Here is a 19,224-nt window from a genome sequence, read left to right as displayed (position 1 = left end):
TAATAGGAACTAAAGAAGATCTAAATAAACGGAGAGGCATTCCACATTCATGGATTGGAAGACTCAATATTGCTAAGGGTGCAGTTCTTCCCAAGTTGACTGTTGGATTCAATGCAATACCTATCAAAATCTCAGCAGGCTTTTTGTTAGCAGGATAGGCTGATCCTAAAATTTACATGGGAACTTACACTGTCTTTACAGAGACTCAGACTAGTCAAAACAATCTTGAAAAAGATGAACCAAGCTGGAGGACTTATACTTCCTGATTTCACAACTTATTACAAACCCATAGTAATTAAGACATTGTCCTGTTGGTGTAAGGATCAACACATAGATCAATGGAATAGAATTAAGACACCAGAAACAAACCTTTACATTCAAGGCCAATTTATTTTGACCAGACTGGCAAGATAATTCAATGGGGAAAAGAGAGCCTTCAATAAACAGTGCTGGGACAATTGGATATCCACGTGCGAAAGACCATGACCTCACACAAAACACAAAAATTCACTCAAAATGGATCATGGACATAGATGGAAGAGCTAAAACTATAAAACTGTTAAAGGAAAACATAGGGGAAAATCTTTATGACTTTAAGTTAAGCAGAGATTTCTTAGATACAAGGCCAAAAGAATGATCCATAAAAGAAAAAAAAATGAACTGTAGTTCTTCAAAGTTAAAAACTTTTGCACTTTAAAAGACACCATTAAGAAAATGAAGACGAACCACAGACGGGAGAAATGATTTGCAAATCTAATAAGTACTTGTATCTACAAAATAAAAACAACAACTCAAGAAAAAGACAACTCAATTTAAAAGATGGGCAAAAGATGTGAATAGATATTTCACTAAAGAATATATTCAAATGACTATTAAGCACATGAACATATGCTCAATAACACTAGTCATTAGAGAATGCAAATTAGAACCACAATGAGATACCACTGCACACTCACTAGAATGCCTATAATTAGAAAGACAGATAATAACAAGTGTTGATGAGAATGTTGAGAAATTGGAACCCTCATACATTGTTGACAGGAATGGAAACAGTGTAGCCATTTTGGCAACAGTGTCTTTGAAAATTCAACATAAAGTTACTAAACAATCTAGCACAATCTAGCAATTCTACTCCTAAGTATCTGCCCAAGAGAAATAAAAAACCTGCATGTGAATGTTCATAGCACTATTATTCCTAACAGCCCAAAAGTATAAACAATCCGAAAGTCCATCAACTGGTGAATGGGTAAACCAAGAATCCATGGAATGGAATACTACTGAACAATAAAGAGGGACGAACTACTGATGCAGGCTACATGATGACAAGTGACCACAAACCTGATGCTAAGTGAAAGAAGCCCGATGTAAAAGACCACATATTGTATGATTACATTTATGGGCAAATCGATAAAGACAGAAAGTAGATTAGTGGTTGCCTGGGGCAACAGGGAGTGACTGCAAAGCACCTGAGAGATTTGGGATGGAAATTGGGGGCGGGGCAGAGGACAGTGGAAATATCCTAAAATTGGATTGTGGTGATTACAGAGCTCTGTAGATTTATTAAAATGCACTGAAGTGTACACTTAAAATACGTGACTTTTATGGCATGTAAATTATACCTGAATAAAGGTGTTTTGTAAAAAAAGGCTCTAGCCGCAGGCTCGGTGGCAGGCGACCCCTGGCACTCACTGCTGCTTCGCTAATCCGTCTCATTTTCTGGCTCCTGGGATTTCCCTTTCCTTCTGGAGTTTTAAGGAAGTTGTAGGTTCTGCTTTGCCCAGGGTGGGTGGGCACATCACCTCTGTCAGCCACACTACCGATATTTGCTTTCTTGGAATTCTGGCATTTTCTGCTTCCCGAGGAGGGCTGTGTGTTCCTCTCAGTGAAGCAAATGGAAGAAATGAAAAACGGGCTCGGGGGAGGGAAGTTCCAGCCTGGGTGTGAGCTCCAACTGACCTCCAGCGTTGGATCTGGCTCCCTCATCCCTCTCTCTAGGACACAGGATGGGTCAGATGGGGGTTCACGCCACACTAATGCCCTTCCTTTCTCTTTCTCTGGTGCGTGGGAAGTCCCAGCATGGTTTCAGCCTCAGACGCTAATTTACAGGTCCCCAAGCGGAAGGAGGCAGTTCTCAACATCACAGGGCTCCTGGGACCAGCTTGCTTGGGAAGGAGGCGGGAGTCGGGTGGGGAACACCAGGAATTCCCCATCACCCTACTCACTGTTGAGTTCCATGAGCGCAGGGACCTCATGGTCCGGTTCGCTGCAGAATCCCAGTGCCTGGCCACGTTGGGACTCAACATTTCTCATATGAATGAATGAAAGTGGAAAAAGTGCCCCCTGCAGTAAGAACCCACCTCCTTCTGGGCCAGTGGCCTTCCTGCTCTCGCCGACTTTCATCCCAGTCCCCAGGAAGGGACAAGGCCCACACACATTTTGCAAGCCCTGTATATTGTACCTGCTTGACGAGCAGACTTGGTTTAAGCCCAGAAAATCCTTTAATTACTGCTGCTACTTCTGGCCGGGTTCTGGGAAGGAACTAATTCAAGCAGCAGTCACTCGACCTGACTTCTTAAGAATGTAATTTCATTATTCGGTCTGCCCCGGTCGCGGGCAGGGGGTTACAATAACTGGTTTTGCCAAGTTCCTGCTGGAATAGCAATTCATTCCTCACCCACTTCTGTGGTGACAACCCGCAGACAACTCCCACGCTGCTGCCCAAGTCGCCACCGTTGGTCAGCAGACACCTGGAGAAGCTCTGTCCAGCACTCCCTTGGGGCCTGGCTTGGAGTGAGTCCTGCCGGGGCTGGAAAGATAACGAGTTCCCTGCCCACCAGGGAGACCCACTACCTCTCTGTCCTGGGGCGGGGGTGGGGGGGAGTAGCTAGGGAGGGTGGGAGGGGGCAATTCTCAGCCTGAGGGAGGGCAGGAGAGTGGACACGGCCTCTCCTTCCAGCCCATCCAACCAACAGGCGGTGACAAGCGTGACCAACCAACTGTAAAAACACCTTCTAAAGTTTGAGCTGCCACTTAAAAATCAGAAGAAATTATATATGTTACAGATTCCTTGTTTCTTTGAAAAACTAAAAAATAAAAAGGAGGATCTGGCCACGCTGGGCCCGCATTCCACACGGCGCTCCTGGCTAAGGCTGAGCGGCGGCCCTGCCCCAGGAGCCAGGGACCAGCTGTTCCCCCCTCCCCTCCCCCACCCCGCTCCCTGGGGTCTCCCGGCCCTGGCAGCTCTGCGCTGATACATTTTCTGATGGGCCTGGTGACCCAACACCATTTTTTTAAATTGACATTCCCGCTCATCCCTTCCTCTTTCCTATCTCCCTCCCTGCGGGGCAGGCCCAGACCCTGAGGGCAAAGGTCGAAAGCACCCACAGATGCTTGTAGCCTTTGGAGAGGTAGGGTGGGGGTCCCAGACTCCTTCCAGGCTGCCTTTTCTCCCCAGGACCTAAGCACATTCAAACACACAACCAAAACGTGGTGAGGGGTTCACAGATCACCCCCTCGGTCCAACCTAGCTTGGAAACCACCTGGGCTGAGAACCACTGGCCAGGGACTGGACCCTTGGCCTGCTCTGAGGACAACCAAGCTGGAGCAGGTAGCTTGATCGGGGAGAGCCTGCTCTATAGGTGGCCAGTCTTCAGGACTGCTGAGGAGGGCTGGGAAATGCCACGGCTGGGCCGCAGGGCTCGGTAAGAGGCAGCCCGCAGCTTCCTGCCTGGACCCCAGACGGAGAATGGGAAGACCCCCCCCCCGGGGCTCTTCACCCCTCCGGCAGGAGCCAGCCAGCTGTTGGGGACAATGGAACCCATTTAAGTTCAGCTATTTTTCCCAGATAAACACAAACTTTTAAAAGCGAGACTTGTCCACTGAGTTCTACCGTGATTCAAGTTAAAACTGCAGAGCCATAAATCCTGGGAGATAAGCTTTACCATGCAAATACCAGCAGACAGGTAACGCTGGGCTTCTGGCTTAGATGGCATCTGCCTGAGCACCCAACTTCCTGCAAAGATTTCGGGAAGGAGACCCACACCGACCCGAAGGCTACAAGAAAGGCATCATCATAATAGGAGGGGCCAGCATGCCCACCCGGTGGCAGGCAGTCGGTGCCCAGGTGAGAGCTCCCCTTGGTCTGGCCCGTGGGCATCCCTGATCGGCCCACCTCACCACGGACCCGCATCGGCCTCCAGAATCAGCCTCCAGCACTTCTGTTGTCATAACTACAACCATGACATTTCTGGGGTTTAAAAAAACAAGAACCAGCTACGGAGAAGGATGGCAGTCGTAGCAACAGCCTTGTCCTTAGACCAGGTTCTGGCAGAGAACCACTTCTCTGCTGCCCACGTTAGCAACCTAGGACTTCTGGAAGGTTAGCAGGGCCTAGAGAAGCACATGTTAGGACCCGACCGGACCCTTCCCCAAGCTGGCGGTGAGATTCACTGTCTCCCTAGCCTCTCTCCCAGAGCCCTGAGACTGCAGACCAAGTGGGGCTGAGTGGGGAGGCAAGCCAGGCAGGAGGCCACCCCCAGAGCCCCGTGCCGCTTTGGGATTGAAGTCTCGCCCTGTCCTGCTCTCCCTGGCAGAGCTTCTGGGCTGAGTGGGGGGCCTGGCTCTGATGTCAGGTGACTGACTCCCCCTCCATCCCCCCACTGAAGATGCCCGGTTGGTGCATGGGCACAGAGGTGGGGAGGTACGGGGTGCATGTCCCTGCTAATGCCGGCCCAGGTGCTCTCCCCACGGTGGCCCAGACGAGGTACTTCTGGGGCATCTCACACACAGATCTTGAGCCCTCGTCCTCCTCCCTGGATCCCTCCTATTCATTCTGGGCCGGGCAGATGGGAAAGGGGTCACCCCACACCTGAGCCCCGCTCTGGGCTCCCGGAGTCATGACTCACATCGCAGGTGAACAGAGCCTGATTCACCTCCCAGGAGGGGGCTTGGCGGGGGGCAGGGGGGGAACAATCAGCTGCTGTGGAGACACAACCTGAAACCGGGGCTTCCGGGGTTGGCATGAGCATCGGAACCGCCAGCCCAGCTCGGCCGCTCAGCCCCGCCCAGACCCGGACACAATGGGAGCCCCAGTTTCCCAGCTGCACTGTAATTTCAGAAGGTGTCTTTGTGTGGGTTTTATTAACCAAGACGCCAGAGGAGCCTTGGGGTTGGGGCGGGGAGTCTGGCTGCCAAGAAATCTGCTGGGTGTCGGCAAGAAATGCCCTTTGAGGAGACGGTGGAAAAACAGAAAATACAGGAACTGCTGACCGTGACATTAACCAGCAGCAACAGGTGAGGAGGGCAAAGGGCTTTGCAAGCAGGTAGATCTGGGTTCGAATCCCAGCTCCGGCCACTCTGGCTGTGGGACTTTGGGCAACTGACCTAACCTCTCTGAATGTAAGTTGAGGACGGGGATGCCTGCGTCTCACTGGGTGAAGGAAGATGAAATAAAGGCACCCGAGACAGTGCCTGGCGCCAATAAACGATAACTATTACTAGGTTTCATGCACGCTGAAGCTTAATTACATTGTCTCATTTAAAAAATTATCACCGTACACGTGTGTGGAGCTCTGTGGTTTTCAAAGGCACCTTTGTCCATCACTTCATTAGAGCCTCACAGTGATCCTGTATTCTATTTTTAGCATTTTACTTTAGTTCCTTTAAAACATGTCTTGCTCTTATTGGATACGATTGTCCCCATTTTCCGTTCTGCTCTCCTTTTTAATTTCCCCACCCGTAGGAACATTTAGCATAACAATGCTGGGACCATTTTCTATTAATATCAGTTTTCAGATTACAGTGATAAGATGTCTGTTTCCTAATTTAATTAGGTGATTCCTGTTATTAGCTCCTACATGCTCATTATTTTTCACTTAGCATATTCGAACGCACCAAAGGAAAAGGGAGGCTCCAGCTGGAGACCTCCAGGGCATCTTCTGCAGTGGGGAGGGAGGAACCCAGGGAATGGGGGCCACAGCAGAGAAGCAGATGCCAGGGGGCTGCAGGCCGGGGCGGTGTCTCAGGTGAGAGAGGATGGGGGCAGAGAAACTTCCACTGAAGACGGGCCCGCAGTGGACACCCCTGAGGTCAGGGCGTCCCAGGGAGGGCTCTGTGAGGGTCCTCCCCCCAAAGCAGACTTCAGAGAAGGCTCTAAAACCAGCCCCCCTGGGCTCTGGTGCCCACACTTGAGGGCTGTGTGTTCTGACATGGCCCCCCTTTCTGGCACTCATTGTCCAATTGCCGTGGGGGTCCCATGTCTGCCCCTCCATCAGTACTGTCCTCTGCACAACTCCAGGGGGCGCCCTTCACACCACAGTTGAAATCAACCCTACCCTGGAGTTAGCATAGAACACAGTGTGAGTAGTGCCCTCGAAATGTGCAGGCCCTGCCTCAATGTTCCCACCCGACCAAGGCAGGGCTCAGCCGTCGTGCCATGGGCTCTAGCCACCCCCGGTCCCCAACCATCCAATCGTCCACACTGACCCCACCAGTGTCCTTCCCTAGGCTGGCACAGTGATGGCTGGCCCGGCCCAGCACACTGCTCACCCTGTGGCACCAGAAAGAACCCCCCACAAAGCCACTCTGGAGTAGAGGAAAGGGGGGGACCCAGGGCCACGCTTGGAAGGAGCACTGCTACAAGCATCCTGACCGCAGCCCTGACTTTGAGAACCCAGTGCGTTCTGTGACAAGGAGTGGGCATTCCAGAGAACCGAAAACTCACTGGGTGGCTTTAACCAGAGTTAAGTTTTCTTTGCTGTGGTCATAGAAAGGCGAGGCGAGGCGGTGAGGCAGCCTTCGTGAGCCCTGGGCGGCGTTTGGTAAAGAGAGTTTGAACACACACGCTTGCAGGTGCGTTGTTTAGAGACACTGGGTTCTGAGAGTCCCAGCCCTGCTGATTTTGCAATGATATATTGCCAGCTACTTAACAGGACGGATCACTGCAATTACATGTCACTTCTGATATTCACAGTCACAACAAGGCGGTGTCAGTTTCACAAGGGTTGTAGGAAATATATATGATGTTCCACAGTGCTGTTCGAAAAAGGTTTCAGGAGACAGACTCGACAGGATTCTAGTAAAACCCACCTGCCTGGGCAAAGCAGACAGCTCCATGGAAACTGGAGGGGCTGGCTCCCCTGGCCCGGGAAGGAGTGTGGGCTCAGGCACACCAGCTCCAGCAGGCTGCCCCTACCCCAAGGCCACCTTGCCCAGAGAAGGGGGAGGAGGGACGGCCACCGCGCTTCTGGTTACTCCATCACCCTCACGTGGGTGAGCTGTTGAGAGCGTCTCAGCAGTTACCCCTGTGGCCCTGGCTCACCCAGGGCTTTTGGCCTGGTGGTGTCTCAGGGCTACAAGGGGTCACACCTGGGCAAAGACAGTCATTGTAGGAACAAGACAAACCCTCTGACATTGACCCCCGCACATTGGCACAGGCAGGGCCATGTGTCCCTGGTAACCATGGAACCGAGAGTGAGGGCCACGCTCTCTCCAGCCAACACAGCCCTGCCTCCAGGGGCCCAAAGCAGGAGCTCTGTCAATTTCTGAGTCAATTCTGGCTCTGTTAATTTCTAACTGTGAGATATGGGGCACAATACTTAGCACCATGCACTCTGGAGAGAGACCACGGGCTCCCACTGAGTCTCATCCAAGTCCACGTCACTGCTTCTGCTGGAGGTCAGCATCTTGTCACCTCCTGTGCCCTGGAGAAGGCCACCAAGCGATCCACAGCTCCCCTCCTCCAGGAAGCCCTCCCGACTCCTCCAGCCAGGACCTTGCCCTCGGGTGTGTGAGAGCAAAGGCGTGAGTGTGTGACCCGTGTGAATGAAGATGCAGGTGGAGGAGGGATGGGCAGGGTGGGAGCTTCCTGCTTTTCTCGCCTGTTCTTGTGACCTGTGAGTCTGGAACCCTGGATGGAGGAGTCACAGTGCAACTCCACACACCCTGCCCAGCATCTCAGATGCCATCTGCCCAAAATAGAACATGTGGTCTCCAGCTCCCTCCTCTGACCACTCCCTGTCTGAAGTGTCTGCCTCGGTGAGTGGCACCCTAACCCCCATCTAGCTGAGACAGACACTCTGCGCTGGAGTCACCCTGAACCCTGACGGCTGCCTTCCTCACCCTCCTCGTCCTCTCACCCATGTGGTCACCAACTCTGGGGTTGCCGCCCCACGATGGCCCTGACCCACCCTCTCCAGTCCCTGCCTGCCTGCCCCAGGCCTTGCCATCTCTTCCCGTCTCCCTCAACCCCTCCCAGCCACTCTCCTTATACTTGTGTTCTCCCCCTCTGCCCACAGGTCCACAACATGCAGTCACTGGAGTGGGCTCTCCGGTGGCCACTGCACCCTCAGAATCCCCAGAGCTTTCCTGCTGAGCCTGCAAAGGCTCGCTCTTTGCAGTCTTCCAAGGGCGCAGGGGGCCCAGCGCCTGGCTGTGTCTTCAGCCCCTAGCCTGGATCCCCGGGTCTCACTCCAGCCCCTAATGCACTGGGAGCTCTTCGCACGCACATTCTCTCATGCCTCTTTGATCCACGCTCTTCTCTCTGCCAGGTTCTGCTCTGGGACCAGACAGGCCAGACCGAGTGAGCATCACTGCTGTTGGGAAGGCAGTAGGTGCCGTGGGCAACAGCCGGCTGCCTAAGGATGAATCCGGGCTCTGAAGCCCAAAGCTTTATGGCCCTGGGCACAGCTCGCAACCTCTCTCACCTCAGGAGTCTTGTCTGTCAAATGGTGTAATAGTACTTAACTCAGGGGGTTCTGAAAGTATTAAATGAGTGCTAAGTACTTGTGAAGTGCTTGTCTTAGTGGTGGGCACGCAGTGAGTGGCTGGGAGCGTTAGCCCCCATCAGTGTTTTCTGCGTGTCCATCCTGTAAGTCTCAGGACCTCATTTATTATAAGAATTACATGCATTAAAACACGTAAAGGGCTTAGCACAAGACCTGGCACATGGTAAACTTTTGTTATTATTATTATTCCTGGATGCCCTGGAAGGAATGCCCTGGGGCCTGGCTATGGACCAACAAGTCATCAGAGGCTGTCCTGTCTGCACTCGGGGCCGCTGAGCCATCACTGTGGCTGCCTTTTTCCGTCGGCACCCCAGCACTGGCCTCAGTCCCCAGAGACCCCCCCCATCACAACCACATGGCTTTGGGGAAAGTAAAGAACTACTTCACTAAAACGTGGGGCGGCTCACTCTAAGAAAATCCACTCTGCCAAAACCAAACGTTAAAAAAAAAACAAAAAAACAAAACAACCTATCTGTAGTGTGCCAGCAACAGAATCTGTATCATAAGGTCACATTTTAAAATATATCAATGAACAAGCCAATCAATCCACTGTTCACTTTGGCGTCACGGGTCACTAACATGCTTCGCCTCACCCCATTAAAACAAAATCCATCCCACTTAAAAGAATGAAGAAGGAATGATAATGATTAGAACATCACAGGGGAGGGGCTGGGGGACGGATGGAGTGGGAGGTTGGGGTTAGCAGATGTAAGCTTTTATGTACAGAATGGTCCTCCTGTATAGCACAGAGAACTATATTCAATATCCTGTGATAAACCATAATGGAAAAGAATATTTTTAAAAAAAGAATGTATATATATGTACAACTGAATCACTCTGCTGTGCAGCAGTAATTAACATAACATTGTAAATCAACTATACTTCAATTTAAAGAAATAAATTAAAATCAACTATACTTCAATTTAAAGAAATAAATTAAAAAAAAAAAAAAAAAAGAACATCGCTGGACTTGCCTAGTGGCGCAGTGGTTAAGAATCGGCCTGCCCATGCAGGGGACACAGGTTCGATACCTGGTCCAGGAAGATCCCACATGCCGCGGAGCAACTAAGCCCGTGCGCCACAACTACTGAGCCTGTGCTCTAGAGCCCGCGAGCCACAACTACTGAGCCCACGTGCCACAACTACTGAAGCCTGCTCGCCTAGAGCCCGTGCTCCGCAACAAGAGAAGCCACCGTAATGAGAAGCCCACACACCACAATGAACGAAGAGTAGCCCCCACTCGCCGCAGCTAGAGAAAGCCCACGCGCAGCAATGAAGACCAACACAGCCAAAAATAAATAATTTAAAAAAAAAGAACATCGCGTTGTACAGCCCCAAATGAATGGACGGTCTAGGCACAGGGTCAGTGGCTAACCGACATACCAAAAGAAAGCCGGGCAGATGTGCGTCTCCCAACGGAAGAACATAGGACCACACGTGAATTCTTGCCAAAAAAAAAGAAAGAAAGAAAAAGAAACCAAACCCGCATCCGATCAAGCTGCTAAATCTACTTAATTTATAGGGAATACAAAGAGCAGAAGGCTGTGCTGAGCTACACCAAACGGCACAATCAGCAAAAACCCCAGCTGTGGGAAACTCACAGGACCTGCGACCCAGTTTCCTCCAATAAACAGCAAGAGAGAAATAAAGGTGTGCAGGGCCTCTTATAGACTGACACAGACCTAAACGACTCATCCACCCACTGCGACATGTGGGCCTTATCTGGATACTGGATAAAACAAATTGGAAATAAAGGTATTTATGGTATTTGTGGGACCACTAGAAATGTGAACACTGGTCACGTGGTGAGATTAAGGAACTGTTGAATGTTAAAAAAAAAAAAGCATTCTTATCTTTTAAACTGAGAAATATATTGAAATAGTTATGGCTTTATGGTTACCACGGGGTAAAGCGGGGAAAGTGGGGGAGGGATAAATTGGGAGATTGGGATTGACATATACACACCACTATATATAAAGTAGATAAAATAAGAACCTACTGTATGGCACAGGGAACTCTACTCAATACTCTGTAATGACCTATGTGGGAAAAGAATCTAAAAAATAGTGGATAGGGACCTCCCCGGTGGTCCAGTGGTTAAGACTCTGTGCTTCCACTGCAAGGGGCACGAGTCCGATCCCTGGTCGGGGAACTAAGATCCTGCATGAGGTGTGGCGTGGCCAAAAATAATTAAAAAAAAAAAAAAAAAAAAAGAAAGACTGGACATATGTGTATGTGTATAACTGATTCACTTTGCTGTAGAGCAGAAACTAACACCACATTGTAAATCAACTATATTCCAATAGAAATTAAAAAAAAAAATTGATGGCTGAATTGACAGGCCATGTGGTATACGCTTCAAAAGGAGAGAAGTGGATGGGGCTGTGGATGGGGCCCTCTTGAGGCTACTGGGTGTTGGGTGCATGGGGTTCATCGCACTATGCTAACCTACCTTTGTGTGTGTTCCAAGCTCTCCATAATACAACGTTCATAATAAAGACAGGCAGCTCATAAAAAGTCAGTGTGTCCAGACACACACGTGGAGAGTACCATTTGTACCCCCAGGGCCAGCACATTGGGATGTGTTATTCCCGGTTCTGGTCTGCTCTCTTCCACTTAAGGAAGGGACAAGTGTAGTCTCCTGGGTCAAGAAGTGAGTTTCCTGAGGCCTCAGGGCCTGGCAATATTGGAGACTGAAAAATAGTAGGATAGGTGGATTCTGATACCCAAGAAAATCTAATCTTAGAATGAAGGTAGGTTAACCGGCAGTGATTTATGTTCCAGGAGGTTTGATTTAAAATATAGCAAACAGGGCTTCCCTGGTGGCGCAGTGGTTGAGAGTTCGCCTACCGATGCAGGGGACGCAGGTTCGTACCCCGGTCCAGGAAGATCCCACGTGCCGCGGAGCGGCTGGGCCCGTGAGCCATGGCCGCTGAGTCTGCGCGTCCGGAGCCTGTGCTCCGCAACGGGAGAGGCCACAACAGTGAGAGGCCCGCGTACCACAAAAAATAATAAATAAATAAATAAAATATAGCAAACATTTTGGAAAATATCGCTTGGTTTACAAAAGCTGGCAGCCCCATAGGATTGCATCTAATGCACAAACCAGGTGAGATTTGCTGACTGGTCTCTGAGAAGTTCAGGTGCTTTTAACAGCTGGTAGCTGCATGGGAGAAATCTGAAGGACACCCCCAACCCCAAGGGACCACAAACAACTACAGGCTCTGCCCTCCTTCTCAAGCTTGTTTCTGGATCTTCACCTGCCCACCCTCCCCCTTCCACCTTGATCAGTGCCACCAACAGCGGGTACCAGACACTCCATTCCCAGGGAAGTTTCTGCTGCTGGGAAAGCCAGAGTAGCCTGTGTGGAATTTCCTCTGAAGGTGCCCCCCACCATCGGCCTTGCCTGATCCAGATGACAGGGCAGACCCCACACATCCACACCTCCCGTGGGTAGAAATCCTGACTTGTCCAGGGCCCTTGGGGCCACCCACCCATGCAACTGGATACATACACTTTGTAAGTACTGGTTTCCAACAGATAAATGTAATCAAGGTTTATATGCTCAAAGAAGCCAACAGGATGGGACTGTTTCACTTGAAAGATCAGAAGAAAATTGTAACTAATGTTGTGGAAAATTACTTTGATATTGCTTTCTTGGTACCGAATCACAATTAGGCTGCTGTGAGAAGTACAGGGAAAGAATAAATGAATAGCAACAAATCAACACAAACAGCCTGTGTCAGGAACACTTTGCTCAGGGAAAGTAATGTCAGCATTACTTAAGGTTTTATGACTGTGTTTGAGGTGATTTCCATAGAACATCCAGGTTGCCCGTCACCTGGCATGTGGCGAGGGGGTGGTCCAGCTCCATCTACAGCCCGAGGAAGGGAGCCCAAGACCCAGGTGTGCACCTTGCCTGGGTTTGCCAGGCCTTTGCCATCCCCGGCTGCAGCGGGAGGGGAACCTCCGCTTCCTGCCATCCTACACGCCCTGCCGGCTGAGGCTCCACGCTCCCCTCCTGCTCACCACCAGCCCACCCCAGAAACCCCAGCCATCTGGTGGGCTCCCACCCCACCAGTAATCAAGGAGATCCGCACGTGCATGCACTGGGGGGGCTGTGCAAGGCAGTGCTGGCTGGCGGGAGGGACAGGAAGCCACATCTGCAGAAGGATGAGGGGCAAGGGCTCTGCGTTGCCAGCTGCTACAGCACGGTGGGGGGTGTGTGTCATGGCCACCAGACCCTGAGCCCACCCAAGAAAATAACACCTGTCTCCAGAGGACACCACGGATGGGATACACAGGTGGACGCCACAGACACATTCATGCCTTCTCTCCCAGGCTCGTCCCATAGAACGCAGATGTTCTGCCCACGTGTGCTCCAATCACACATACTCACCATGACCTGTGCCGAGGACACACGGTGCCATTAACCCCGAGCCCTGTCTGAGGGCCCTTCTTTGGGAGGTCGCTTCTGCATATATAACCCGCAACTGCAGAGACCAACTCTTAGCGTCCCCGCGGGCACTGCCTGTGGAGCCCGGTTCCACTGACACAGCGAGCCGGCCGCTCTGGGGTTCACGGGAGGCTGCAAAGTCTCCGCAGAGGACCAACTCGGTCATGGGCCCCTGCTTTTGCTTCTCCAGAAGCCAGGAAGCAGCCAGACCCCCTTCAACAGCCACCCGCTAGGAGGGTCCAGCCCAAGCGTGAGTCAGCCCCACTGACTCACCCACTGTCTCCTGGAGACCCAGCGCCTGGGCTGCCTCTAGCTGACTCTCTGTGATGAGAGAATCAACTCATCAGCCTCTCCCACCAGGGCCCCTGAGAGCAGCTGCCAGGCCCAGGGCCCCAGCTCTGGCCTCCTTGTGCTTCTTCTGCCTTTCCGCGTGTTGCCTACAGGCCCCCAGTCTGAGCCCGGGTGCGGGCTGCCCTGAGCGTGTGAGCCATGGCTGAGGGGTGCTGGGCGGGGAGGCTGCAGGCCTGAGAGCCCTCCGCACTCAGGGCCAGGGGCCCCCGTGCCATGTCCCGCACTCCTGTGCTACGGGCTGCGGGCAGGGACGGCACAGGAATCCCTCTGCCTAACTCCCCAGCCTCCACACCTCTTTCATTCTGTTCGTGTCCTGGAGCAGAGGGCTGTCATCACGGACTCTCCCCTAACAAGGCCTCTGGGACCACTGCTGGGAAATGCTGGTGCTCGGGTCTGGCAACCACACTCTCCTCTCACCCCACAGCAGAGTGATCCTTGGCCTTGGCCCCGAGCCGGATGCCCTCCAGCCCTGCCGTGCTCTCTGTGTCCCAGCAAGAGGGGCCTGGCCTGAGCTCCCCTCTCCACATCCTGTCCACCCCGAGGCTCCAGAACCATCCTTCCTGCTCTCCCCTCACTGCCACCCCACCTCTGAGTCAGGGAGGGTGCTTCCCTCCAGTGCGTTAGGAGGAAGCAGGTGGGGGGCCAGCAGGAGCCACCTCAGCTTCACAAAGCCAGGAGGTACCCCGACCTCCCTGAATTTGAGGGGTCCCCGGGGCTGGGCAGAGAATCAGAGTCCCATCTGGGAGGCCCGGGCTCAGGGAGAAGGCATTCATCTTCGGGTGTCCGAGACCACGTGGCAGAGGCCCCGAGAGGGGGCAGAGTCCTCCTTACATCTGGGTCTCACCAAAGGCAGGGAGCAGCTGAGCGATGGGCAGCCCGGCTGTCCTTCCCCAGGAGAGTGCACAGGCCAGAGCCCTGGGGCTGGCGGTCTGACAACAGACACTGTGTGCCCACCCTGAGGCCAGGACCCCTGCCTTGGCACCAGAGCAGCGCGGAGACCTGCACCTCGAGCGGGCAAGCCGGGGCCAGCAGACGGCGGGGCGGAGAGTGAGGGCTCACCTGGCACCTGCTGGAGGGCGAGCTCTGTGGGGTCCTGCAGGCTGATGAAGAGGAGGAGGCCCGCGGCTCCAAACAGCAGGATGGACGAGAACATGCAGGCCAGCCGCATCGTTCCTGCTCGCGGGGCCATCCGGGGCTCGCTCTGGGGTCACCTCTCGGGTGTGGGAGGCGCGTTCTTCCCTCATCGTCCACACCAGGTGTCCATCAGGCTACGGTCTACGGAGCAGCAGAGGAGAAAGACGGTCCATCACGGAGGCCCAGGGCCCCAGTCGCCGCACTTGACCAGCGTAATCCTGGATCCCTCCACCCTTACTCAGGTGCGTCCCTTTCACATTTTCAAGCCCGAGGAGGTGAAAGGAAGCCCGGTCACCACCTGTGGCCAAGACACCAGCTTCCTGCCAGGGTCTCCTGTATCTGCACCCCTAGAAAAACCATGGAGAGAGACACTGCCCAGTTCCTGCCCAGGGGAGCCCAGGATGGAGCCCCAACACCCGCAGCTGGGGACAGCGGTCACACCCCTGCAATGTCCAGGCAGGAATCTGGGTCCTTCTCCCTCGCAACTGGCCTGGTGGACAGAAAAGCTCTTGGGTCTCTCTCTGCCCTGGCTCCTGTTTACAGGGTGCTGGGGACAAGGGTCTGCATGGAACTGGAGGCTTGGAGAAGGAGCCTCCCAGGCCCAGAGGATGTCAGGGACTGAGTGACTCCCCACCCCCACCAGCCAGAGCTTTCCCTCCCTGACAGACTGAAGGATGGGCTGGTAGGATCGAGGCTCCACTGGACAGTCACACCTGCAGGAGCTGAAGCTCTGGCCAGATCACGGTTGTCCCTGTTCTCAAAGCCCTGGGGCCTGGAGCTGAGACGGGGCAGCCAGACCCAGATCTGACAGACCCCAGGCTCAGAGGCTGTGTCCCTACAGATGGACCCCCACTGCTCTGGCCGCTGCAGACCCAGAGCATGCCTGCGTGGCTCGTCCCAACCCCCGTTCCTCCTGAAGTAGAAGAAATTGCAAATACACCAGTACCAACCAAGTGACATCGGTTGGGCCAGGCTGTGGGTCAAGATGGGGGTACCCCAGGACTTCCCTGGTGGTCCAGTGGTTAAGACTCCATGCTTCCACTGCAGGGGGCGTGGGTTCGATCCCTGGCCTAGGGTCCCCTTACCTTCACTGGGTCCTACCCGCCCGGGCCCAGGGATACCACCCTCTTTCCACCCAAGGAGCCCTTGGGAACTTGCCCCTCCCTGGCACAGGGTAGTGCCCGAGGGAGGCTGAGGCCAGGTGGGCAGATTCCAGCAGCCTCCAAGAGCACAGCTGGGTGGCTGATGGGGCCCCAGACCAGATGTGCCGCTCGGCACAAGGACGGCCCCTGCCCAGGGTCTCCTTGGTGCGATACCTTGGTCAGGGAACCCATCTCCGACCTGGCACTCAGGTGCTGGGGGAGGAAACCCTAACTCTTTCCCCTCTGCATCCAACCTGGGGGGCGCGAAGCAGGAAATGATACTAAGAGTAGCCCCTCCCTCCTCTGCCCAGACAGATTCCCAAGGACTAGACGGTGCTCAGCAAAGCTCTGAGGCTGAGGAGAGTTAAACTGCAGGTTTAGGTTTCTCCCCTCTACAGTCTCTGTAATTATTTTTTCACTCAGTTAACTTTAATTAACCTGCTCCAGGCCTCCACGCACGGGAACGTGCGTGAATGCCGGGCTCTCTGGGCTGGCCCGAGCAGGGGTTTCCCACGGCCTCCCAGCTTTTATGTCTGGGAGGCAGTGCTGAGCCGGGCTCGGTTCGCCTCTGGAGTTGGCTCTGGGGTTCCAGCTGGCCCTGACCTCGCTGCAGTGGCCCCTGCCGCAGAGAAAGATGGCTGCTTCCTGCCGTCGCCAGGGACACTCCCACCCTGGGCTTGCGGTGGGTGAAAATGGGTAGCCACGTGTCCCCAAAGGCTCAGACCCTGAAGCCCCTCATGAAGGGCTGTGGCCTCCCCCTCCATGGCTGCCCCAGATGGGACTGTCCTGGGGACCTGGCTCATCATCCTGCAAAGACACAGATGCGAGAGCGCAGGCCCCCGGCTCCGGGAAAGGACGAGGCCACTCTCAGCGCTGCCCACAGCATGCCCGGCACCCTGTGGTCTCCCAGGCCCTTCCCTCAGTGAAGACAGGCCCTGAGTGCAGGACCCACCGGGTAAGCCTATAAGCAAGGCCGCAGCTGTAAGGACACCCAGCTTATGCTGGCCGTGGTGCTGGCACACCTCCTGCAGCCACACCGGCCTGCAGAGTCAGACACGAGGCCAGGAGGCTGATCTGATCTAAGGAGGGGGAGAGGGAAGGAGAGAGGAAGGCGGGATGACAGGATGGCAAATTGATGGCCAGTGTACACAGCGGCCCGGTTAAACAGCTAATAAAGAGCTGCCTGATCTCGACCCAGAGACTCTATTGGATGAGAAAAGGGGACTCAGACGCACATGTGATCATCATCGCACTGTCTGTACAGTGGCTGGCCCTGCAGAAGTGAGTACAGAGAGCTGGTCAGTCCCTTTTTCTTCCTAATCTGTCACACTGTCGCCGTTCAAGCCAGTTATCGATTCCCCTTGTCCTGCAGCCACGACCTGTCCTCGCTTGTCTCTGAACCTGCCCAAACCAAGTCCGCCCAGTGGAGCCAGGCTCCAGCAGCCCATGTGCCTGGAGCCGGGATGAGGACCACATCCCCGCCCCCAAATCTGGGGGAGAAGAGAACACAGCCCCAGGACCTGCACCTTCACTGTGGCAGGAGCGTCAACCATTCAAGTGTCTCATTTCAGTGACTCTTTTTTTTGTTGGCCCCCAAGAGGATATAAGCCCCTTCCCCCGCCAGCCCAGGGAAGCTGGTGTTAGAGTTGTGTTTGGCTTCCCCTGCCCAGACCCAGCCCTTAAGCCTCAGACCCCAGCCTTCCCCCGCCCCCGCCACCCCCACCCCCCCCCCAACACTCCTCCCAGTGGGGGCTCTCACTGAGAGACCATCTGATTGGCTAACTCCCTGCTCCACGTAAACAAGAATCAAAGGTTAGCATGCCTCCCCTCCTGGGAGACTAGTTCGCAGTCTGGCTGGGTCTTCAGTGCCCCAGGAGGGGGCCAACATCACATTATCCATAGGAACGTCCTTCCTTTAAAGGGAGGTAGCTGAGAGGTCACCAGCAGACCACCAGACACTCCAGAGGGTATGCACATCTGATCCACTACTGTTCCCGTGAGGGTCCTTGTCTTCAAAGTCACACGTTATTTTCAAGGCCGTGGGGAGAGCTGTCCAAAGGCTGTCTCCCTCTCCAGGGAGTTGAGCTGCTGCCTGGGAAGGGGACACCACACTCTACCACAGGCTGGGGCCGGGCTGCCCGGGGGCCCATAAACACATTCACCGGCCTCCGCCCCCAGCTGGGAGGACTGGGGCATCCTCTGCACGCACTGCATCACCCTCGGCTCTGCTGACAAGTGGAAAAGCCTCCCCTACTTCCCTGCTTCCCTTCCAAGGCCAACAGACAATAAGAAAATTCAAATAACTGGGGGTGGAAGGGGGAGGGGGGAGGCAAGAAAAATAAACAGCCCGCTGAGTTTTCAGAAGGTCCTGCCCTTCTCCCAATTCCTAGCGCTCCCAGCGGCTTCTCTCCCTGAGGCCTGAATGACACCACCAATTTTTACAGTAAGAAAAAGAAATCCAATTAATCTTGTAAACACCTCCTGGGACACAGGGCAGGGCCAAGGATTTCTCCTATTTCCTTATTTATCTGATTTAAAAATTCGTCTCTAGAAAATTCACTTCAGGGCACAAGCAAGGACTTGGGAATTCAGCCAACAAAACGCACCTCCAGTGGCGAAGGGCTGGCAGGCAGACGGACGGACGGCTCCAAGGACACACTTGCCTGTGGAGGCTCCAAGGCCCAGACGCTCGCCCCAGTCACCCAGAGGACGCTGTGTCCCGCTGGAGGCAGCAGGATGCATCCAGCCACATGCCCACCGGGTGCACTCACTTGGTGTGCAGACCCCGGGCCCAGGAAAGTTCTCTGTCTAGTCAGTCTCCTTCCCTAACCGGCAGGAGCGAAGCAGGAGCGAAGAATGACGTCCCTCCCGGCTGAGGGTTCCAGGAGAAGCTGCTCATCGGGAGACAGGCTGCTATGGCAACTTGAGGAGAATGGAGCCAGGCACTGCCGTCACCTTGAACCCGGCACCAAGCGTTCTGCCAGGGCAGCAGAGGGGCTGCGCCTCCGGCTCTGCCCCGCACCAAGGCCGGCGCTGGGGCTGACCTCCCGGCTTCCCTCCTCGGCCTCCTGGCCTCAGTAACGCATCTGCTCTTTGCTGAAACAAAGCACGCAGCCCAGTCCCCTGAGAACACCACCTCCATCTGTTTTGTCAGACGAGTTCCTCCATGTGTGTGGCTCCTGCTTACTTCTGAGATGGGGTTCTTCTTGATTTCGGGTCCTTAAAATCCTGCAGCTAATTATAACTGCTCTCACGGCAGTGGTGGAAGCAGCAGCAAACTCTGGGACGAGTCCCTCCAGTTTTCATGCCTAGGCATAAAGTTGCAATGCTCTGTGAGGATGACAAATGGCTGCAAGTG

General features: G+C 54.0%; 1 protein-coding gene across 2 annotated transcripts in view; it reads right to left on the bottom strand.

The window, feature by feature from the left end:
* Nucleotides 1-14,779, bottom strand: part of CHST8 (carbohydrate sulfotransferase 8) — a gene marked incomplete at both ends in the record, with an annotated part of 64,492 nt that extends 49,713 nt beyond the window's left edge. For both annotated transcript variants that reach the window (XM_082863137.1, XM_082863138.1), the window contains one exon: nucleotides 14,650-14,779. In XM_082863137.1, coding sequence (XP_082719263.1) covers nucleotides 14,650-14,779 — 130 coding nt within the window. The remainder of the gene's footprint in view (nucleotides 1-14,649) is intronic.
* Between the last annotated feature and the right edge of the window lie 4,445 nt (nucleotides 14,780-19,224).

This window comes from Leucopleurus acutus (assembly GCF_964270905.1).
Source record: "Leucopleurus acutus genome assembly, chromosome: 20".
Taxonomy (NCBI): domain Eukaryota; kingdom Metazoa; phylum Chordata; class Mammalia; order Artiodactyla; family Delphinidae; genus Leucopleurus; species Leucopleurus acutus.
Note: the sequence above shows the minus strand (reverse complement) of the source record. Positions and strands in the feature narration are given on the sequence as shown.